The 7,904-nt window shown below is 39.3% G+C and overlaps 2 protein-coding genes across 4 annotated transcripts in view; both read left to right on the top strand.

Annotated features, from left to right (window-relative positions):
- The first annotated feature begins 376 nt into the window (after positions 1-376).
- Positions 377-2,951, top strand: LOC144201566 (gamma-interferon-inducible lysosomal thiol reductase-like). Its single transcript, XM_077724299.1, has 7 exons — positions 377-591; positions 1,115-1,303; positions 1,372-1,446; positions 1,683-1,769; positions 2,051-2,203; positions 2,279-2,347; positions 2,429-2,951. Exons 1-7 carry the CDS (start codon positions 457-459, stop codon positions 2,480-2,482), a joined length of 762 nt encoding a protein of 253 aa, XP_077580425.1. The 5' UTR covers positions 377-456; the 3' UTR covers positions 2,483-2,951.
- Positions 2,952-3,594: 643 nt separating this feature from the next.
- Positions 3,595-7,904, top strand: part of pde4ca (phosphodiesterase 4C, cAMP-specific a) — a 32,799-nt gene continuing 28,489 nt past the window's right edge. For 2 of the 3 annotated variants that reach the window (XM_077724015.1, XM_077724013.1), the window contains exons 1-2: positions 3,595-3,648; positions 4,175-4,392. In XM_077724015.1, the coding sequence (XP_077580141.1) occupies positions 3,610-3,648; positions 4,175-4,392 (257 nt within the window). In that variant the 5' untranslated portion in view covers positions 3,595-3,609. Of the gene's footprint in view, positions 3,649-4,174; positions 4,393-5,617; positions 6,097-7,904 lie in introns of those variants that run through there. The other variant, XM_077724014.1, reaches the window with a different exon arrangement.

Genomic DNA, 7,904 nt, shown 5'->3' with positions numbered 1-7,904 from the left:
AGCTGTAAAAGGGCAATAAAACATTAGCTTTTAAATTAATTGATGATTAAAATATGAAATTGGAAAAAAATGACTACTATGTTAAAGTGTTTTGGGAAGGCATAATGAGTTTATTGCCCGTTTCTGTTCATTTTATTGGGTAAAGAAATATGATTATTATGTTTGTGGATGCCAGGTCTTAATAGGGTTTATTTTTTTAATTTCCCCCTAAAAAAATTAAAACATTCTACACAATATATCTTTTTAAATTGAGCTGTATACTAGTTTGGCGTTTTACAATCCTTCATGCTACCACTAGACGTCGCCTTTTCCTGGCCAACTATTTACTCAACCCCATGTGTCAGGCGACGCAATTAGACGTCATCGCATCACCAGCCAATAAAAAGTGACTAAGCGCCCAAACAAGGAAAGTCTGACCGAAACGTGCTTTTGAGAAAGTTTGTTACGAAAAGGAAGATGGATGTGACTTGGCTGTTCTTTTTGGCCTTCATTTTAGACTTTAAGCCCAAATGTAGTGCTAATGTGGCTTCATCATGTCCTTATCCTCCTTCACGGTGGTGCTCGACGCTAGACACAGCTGTCCAGTGTGGGGTGAGAGTCAATTAACTCTTTATGGAAAAAAAACAACTATTTGTCCATTATACTGTATTTATTTTTCCTCCAAACAAATTAAAATGGTATCTCATACATTCGTTTTGTGTACGGCGTGTTTTAACAGCGTTGTGGTGAAAATTTCTCTACCGAGTACTCCTTACTATTTATTGGATAGGTGATTAAAATACGGTGATGTACACGTGTGCACTCCATTACCCTAAATGTTTGTCTCGAATATATATACTAACTTTAAATGTATTTCATGAAGTAAAATTAAATGTGAACGAAATAGTAATAAGAACAAACTTTGGACTATGCAAATGAATGTAAATTGTGCTCCACTAACCCGATGTTATTTGTGACATAGTATCTAATTGATTGCCTGCTATTCACATACATTGTTGACAACCCTGTTTGAAATGGGACGGGTGACACATTAAGTAATCATGTTTTGGTGCTATTGATGGCACGAGACAGACAATTAAAATGAATTTTTTAAAAATGTATTTTCCTCCCTTAGGTGCTGAAACACTGTCTCCAATCTAATTTGACCAAGTTGCATCAGACCGAAGAACCAGTCAAAATGGAGGTCTTCTACGAGAGTCTGTGTCCTGACTGCATAATGTATATCACTCAGGTGCTCTACCCCACGTGGGTACTTCTGCAAGACATCCTGTCTGTCCACCTGGTGCCCTTTGGCAATGCACAGGTAGTACTTATGATTAAATGTTATTTGTAGGCAACATGTGATGTTTTTTTGGATGTTTTGACTTGCAGGAGTCACACAATGGCACCAAGTACATCTTTAAATGTCAACATGGAGAACAAGAGTGCCTTGGAAACACAATCCAGGTACTTTCATACAAATTAACTCCAACGCCAGAAAAAAAATAGATATAAAAATTGGTATATATCATTCTCATTCCCTGTCAGAAATTGGAGAGCTCTGGAATTCTTTTTTTTTTCTTCTTTTCTTTAGTCAAATTGAGTTTTTCAGCATAATCCACTGCTGTCATTTAGTGTCCAATAGTGGAATTACACCCCAAATAAAGGCAGAAAATGCTAATAACTCCATTTTCTCTCACCAGGCATGTTTACTGAATATGAGCGACAATGCTTTCCTCATCACTTTCTGTATGGAGGCCTCCACTGATGTCATTGCTGCTGCCAAGACTGTGAGAAACTATCCATACGGTGTTGCAACCCATTGCGTTTAATTGACACTCAAATTAAATAGAAAATAGGCGGTTGATCATTTACTGACTTTGAAATTTTAAAACCAGTTGGTAGTATTTTACAATAGAAAAAAATGCAAATTAATTTCCCCAATTTTAAATACTAAAGCAAAGAGAATTATTTGTATTTGCTGTAATTTTTTGACTATAAACTTTTCCTTTTTTAATCTACCTTGAACTTAAGTTCATTTTGCCTTATTTATAAAAACCTTTGTGCCCAGTGTGTTCAACTGTACAGTCCCGAATTGAGCTGGGATCACCTCATGACTTGTGTGAATGGCGATTTGGGGAACCAGCTGATGCATCAGAATGCAGTGAGGACCAACTCCCTGGATCCGCCGCACCAGTTTGTACCTTGGTTGACCATTAATGGGGTGAGCTGTGGTCCATTACTTCTGTCAATGGGTCACAACTACCTTTTTCAATCCTGGTGTAACATAACTTTACAGGAGCACACTGAAGACTTGCAGAAGAAAGCTATAACTTCTCTCTTCCCACTTATCTGCAGCATGTACAAGGTTGTGACTTTCTAGCTAGCATTTGCCATATGTAGCATTTGACCTAGAATTTCACTCATTGACCTTTGACCTTGTTTGCAGGGGATCAAGCCTGTCGTTTGTGGTGGAAGTGGACGGCAACTTCTGAGGATCTAACGTCTCTGCTTGAGGTGCGGCCACGTGATATCCAGCTTATGTTAACAGTTGCCATTGACGGGGCTAAGCGTCCAATTCGGAGCGCTCTATCGCCGTCAATGGCACTGAAACAATGGCCCGCCAGGCTTATAAAGCACTGAGGGGGAACTGGAATTCATTTTGTTCTATAGTCTTGGTAAATTGCTCTTTGACCATGAGATGGTGACTTAACTTATATTCTGCTCTGGAAAACAATCGAGGCCCATTTTGTGACTTGATACTGTTATACTTTATGTAGTGACCTTTCACTCTAAATATGTCACCTACTTTATTTTTTCCTTGTGCAATATGCTAACGCTCGTGGAATATCTTGGGATCTTTTTGAGCTGCTTTTTTATTTTTAGTAAACCAAAGAGTTTTTCCACAGGTGGTTCTCATGCTACTTGAATGTGATAATCTTGCAATAAAAAAAACTAATAATGGGGTCCAATATTTGTTTCATAGAAGAGTCCCTTTATAGGGCAAGTGACTATTTTTGGTCATTTAAAAAACACTTAGATTTCTGAGTACAAAATATGACCTAATGCCACTGGTTTGAATGACTATAATATATTTAAAAAATATATAATTGGTTTTATATACACCATCATTTTTCAAATATCTATTTCAGTTTCATTTTATTCAAATTAGTTGAAAATAACATGTTGAGAACAAATTTACTAGTGAGTCCCTTTTTTATGTAGGAAGACTTTGCCCCATACTTTCACTATTTATGGATAGTGTTTAAGCACTTATTATAAATACATACATTTTTGAGGATATATATTTTTTTCTTGGTGTTACCTGTGCCCAGCCCATGCAAGATTTTCACTAGTGCTTTGTGGCTCAACCAGTAGTTCAGGATACATGACGTCCACTGATTGTCCTTTCAGATAAACACACTAAAAGCACTATACCGTCAACGCCATCTACTTTTTTTGGCAATCTCACAGCTTTACATGTCTTGATCTGCTTTTAAGTACATCTTGTAGGTCAACTGGACTTTTGACAGTAGACTCTTAGGAGGAAAACCTCCTCAAATCATCCAAAATGGATTAGTTCCATCACCATTCAGGTTTTTTTTGTTTTTTTTGCTAGCCAGACAGAAAATGAAGAGAAATAATTCGTCCAAATGTTTTGTCACTGAGGTAAGATGAGCAAAACTAAACGAATGTGCTATTTTTGTTGTGACACCATAAACCGCTAACAGATCCATTGTCAGCTTTTTTTGTTTTTGATGGCAAGTGACGTCACGGCATGTAACTTGTGAGCTACTAGCAAAATGGAGTGATGATGTTACAAAATGCGAGGGAAAACAACTTTGGTGTTATTTCAAAAATACTGACGCAGAAAAGCCGTGAGCTGAATCCAGCGTGGGAAAACATTTTTGTGTTTGATGTAATCACCTAAAATGAGATAAAATCCCAGAGGATAACGACAGCTTGTCATTGTTTGATCATATCAGGCTCTGTCTGCGTCATGAAGGACACCTTTGGCTCATAACTACAATAATAAACGCAGTACCTTTTTTCCGGTACAATAAATCCACCATATTTTAATCTAAGTTGAAACTGAAAAAAACATACAGTTTATGGATGACCTATTACTAATCATTGTTTTTTGTCCATAGGCTCGTCTCTGCCCTAACCTACATTTTTTTTTTTGTTATTTCAGCGTCAGTGGGGGTCCACAGACAGGACTTCCTACCTGGAGCTTCTCAAAAAGTCCTACGTCAGATATGCCGTCAAGCGGCTTTTTTCTGGCACCTTACAGCTTCCCAGGCTGTCGTGCAGGCCTTCCATGCTGGACAGACGAGAAGATGTTCTGGCTGACCCCTGTTCCGGATCTCCGGGAACACTTTGGAACCTGACCAGTCGGATCTCCAAGGCTTTGTGAGTCTACGATTTTATTGTCGGTCCTTTGGTCTCATGCCATGTCTATAGTAATTGTCAGTGCTCATATTTTTGGGGGCTAAGAAATGAAAACAGACTTGTCAGATAACGTCACAATATTTAGATCTGAGGTGCCCAACTCGGTTTGGTTCGCGACCCACCTTAAGGCCAACTAGCTGGGTCGGACCAGTTTATTTTTGCCTCAAAAGTTATCTTACTTTTCACTGGCTCTTACCAACTGACCAAAATGAGTCAATTTTGTGGAACACCCTTGTCATATGAAGTTATTTATAGTTTTATAGTGACTTTCTGGGATCAGAAAACATCAATTGAGACCCATTTTAATCGTGAGAGGTATCGGAATGGGAAATTAATTGTGGGTTGTGGAAGTAGTACTGCTTTATTATATTGCTATATTATTATTTTTCACAAGATGCCCTTTAAGCACTACTGTTCTGTATGGTTTAATTCAATTTGATACTGGGTTGTCCTTGGCCAGAATTGAACCAGATTGAAGCTGACTGACTAGGAATACATATCTACGCATTTTCCACTTTCCATAGCGTTTCTCCAGATCAGACTTTTCCATAAGAAAAAAAAATAGAAAGAAGCTGAAACAAGTTTGCTAGAGGCTCTCTTAGCTGTTGGTCATCAATTAAGCCCTTTATCAGATGGTTCATTTCCTTAGGTTATTTTACTCAGTCTACACATGAGACAGGATTTAGCTGTGATCACATGTTCCTGCAAATGGGTTGGCTTGTGGGGGGGCTACCTGATGTTGCCTCTGGTCACAGATAGAGAGCGCCATCGTGACAGCACCCATGCTCTCTAGTGGGTCTAGTCCGAGGAGATTCATGTGACCGCTCTTGGTAATCCCGGAGCATGTGAAAAACAGAGAGGCCGCCTGTGCCAAAACGGACGATTTCCTCCGACAAATTTGACGTCGGAGCCAGAAGAGAATCCTGAGTTAGCAAATTTACTTGAGATGACTACAAGAAAGCCAACTAAGTCATGGATCCATGTTGTGAGTCAAGAGGAAGTTCAACTCCAGCGCCCTTCCCATATTCAAAAGCAGGATTCTATTTTGGGATCGAAGAAAGTGGGAGGCTGAGGGACAGAAGAGAACATGGAGAGATCTGTCATGATGCTGCTCCCCTGTAAATCAGACGGCCATATTTAGTTGGAGAGAGGGGATGGCTCAGCAGTAATGTAAACAAAGCTTCAAGAGAGCAGGAGGGACGCACAAACTCTACATTTACGTGCTCGCACTCCTTGGGGAAGACGCCAATGACACACGTAGGATCTCCTTCTGGATTCCATCTAAAAAGCTCCCCAGGATTTGGATTCGGAAGAAAAAAAAATAGGGTCATGTGCTTCTCTCCCTTCACATCCTGTTGATAGAAGAATCAAGGAATTGTAGAAAGGAACTCGCCTCACACTCCAGCGGTGTCCGTTGCTGACCATGATTGACTTGTGCTCTGAGGAAGAGCAACTCCAAGTTCAGGTGGGGCCACAAGAACAAAGAAGACCCAGACTGCCTATCATTCAGCTCATCCCAAGGGTCAAGATGGCATCACCCAGCGGATCCCCAAAGAATTCTCCGGGTGGATCCCCTCGTAATTCTCCTCTGCTCTTCAGGAAGATGATGATGAACAGGAGCATCAATCTCCAGAGGCGTCGTTTCACTTTGGCCCATACGCCCAGGTAGAGTCTACAAATGGGCTCCCTTCTTAGAATAGTTTGGAGACCACTCAGTCAGTTAGACAGTCAAATTGGAATGGATGTCTGTCAATGTCTATGGCAGCCAATCAGTTGAAACATACGCAAGCGTGTATTTACTCATCTCCAGTTTCTTTAGTTGACAATGCCAAAGGTCCTTTTTTATTCATTTATTTATTTTAGCTGTTTTATGTTGTGTCAGTTGTTCTGCCGCTATATTTTGTTAGCATAAGGGCTAAGAGTCGTGTTCTACAGCTGCTCTTGTTCATTTATTTTTGGCCGCCGGATTATAAAGTGCTGAAGCCAAGCTCGTGTTTAGGAATTCACACACTTGTTGCACTTTAACATAATGTGGGACGCTCAAATTAATATAGTCAGATGATTTCACGCAGGTTTTTTCCTCTTTGGGTCATAGTTGGGCTCTCTGGTTTCGGCATTTGAATCGGCTCACTTGGCTGTCAGTTTTAGTGTTTAATTTCCTCGAGGTGGGAGTGTTTTTCCAAAGCTTTGTCCACCTGATTGGACTCACCTCTGTCAACACACGACATCCCTGCTGTCGCCAGATCAGCTGTGTTTGTTGTTCCGCTTTGTCAGGCAAATATTTTGTATACGTCAAACACACAGAAACCACGTGGCTGAGAAACTCATGTTTTCTCAGATGTCTTGTCTTGTTATTACTCTACTACTATATTGCAAATATTACCAAGTATTCCCACTGGCCATAGAATGAATCATATTGTTTTCATGGGGCTCAAATAGAACAAAGTAATGCTTTGAAAAGATAGTTTGCTGAAAACCAATAATTTTAGATTTTCATTTTTTAATCAAGTCGGCCTCTTAACTCAAAATGGATTGCACATCTATTTCCATCAAAAAATTGGGATAAACTGTACCCCAACGCTGGTATAATTTGAAATACATCTTAACAGTATTTTGTTGATATTTTCCTATTCAATCTAGAGGATTCAAAGAAACTTTTTCTATGTGGGATTTCTTCTTTTACCAATTTTTGTAAATGTAGCCCAATTGCTTTCCTATATTCAAATATTACACAGATTTGGTGGAAGAGAATTTAATGGTCCCTTCTGGAAAATGTGACATCAAACCGCAATGTTTTTAAATGGAGCGAGAGGTTCTGCAAAAGAGTCTTCTGCAAGTAAGGCTATGTGTAGTCTCTCCTCATGTCACTACTGAGCGGAGGAAGAAAAGTTATAGCAGGATGGCTGGCAAGAAGGATAAATTAAACAAACTTAAGATCCAGCGGAAAATGAATGTCACAACTCAGCATAAGTTTAAAACACCTGCGACTTTATTTTTATTCAACGTCCGACTTGATTAAAAACCCTTTTCCGCTTTAATACATCTCACTAAATAGACTCTTATGAAAAATACTTTACTTTTCCCCCCAGTATTTAATCATTCTCTGAACTCATTCACAGAATTTCTACTTTTTTTTACGGGCATTTGTTTTTGTCATTCTTCACTACATTTTAATGATAAATAAATCATCAATAAATAGTAATAGATAAATAAGTAGTATAAGTGGTAGTAATAAGTCTTGATTTTGTCCTAGGTGCAGAACGAGTTGAGTATGGTGATAGCTCTTTGGAAGAAACTGTTCTCGAGTCTGTTTGTCTTGGCTGTTATGGTTCTGTTGCGCCTTCCACTGGGGAGCAGGTTGAAGTGGAGGAAGCCAGGATTCGTATTGTCTTTTATGATGGTCTCTACCGCTTTTAAGGTTTTTAGAAGGTGGACAGACAGTTGATGGTCTTTTGGGTTGTGTTGATGACCCA

Source organism: Stigmatopora nigra, chromosome 9, assembly GCF_051989575.1.
Source record: "Stigmatopora nigra isolate UIUO_SnigA chromosome 9, RoL_Snig_1.1, whole genome shotgun sequence".
Classification (NCBI taxonomy): domain Eukaryota; kingdom Metazoa; phylum Chordata; class Actinopteri; order Syngnathiformes; family Syngnathidae; genus Stigmatopora; species Stigmatopora nigra.
The sequence above is the reverse complement of the archived record's forward strand: the minus strand, read 5'-3'. Positions and strand labels throughout refer to the sequence as shown.

Bases quoted from the DNA above. Each gene is read 5' to 3' on its own strand.
- LOC144201566 (XM_077724299.1), top strand. From the start codon at position 457: ATGGATGTGACTTGGCTGTTCTTTTTGGCCTTCATTTTAGACTTTAAG. The intron at 1,304-1,371 runs GTAGTACTTATG...TTTGACTTGCAG, and splicing joins TGCCCTTTGGCAATGCACAG to GAGTCACACAATGGCACCAA. The intron at 2,204-2,278 runs GTGAGCTGTGGT...ATAACTTTACAG, and splicing joins CTTGGTTGACCATTAATGGG to GAGCACACTGAAGACTTGCA.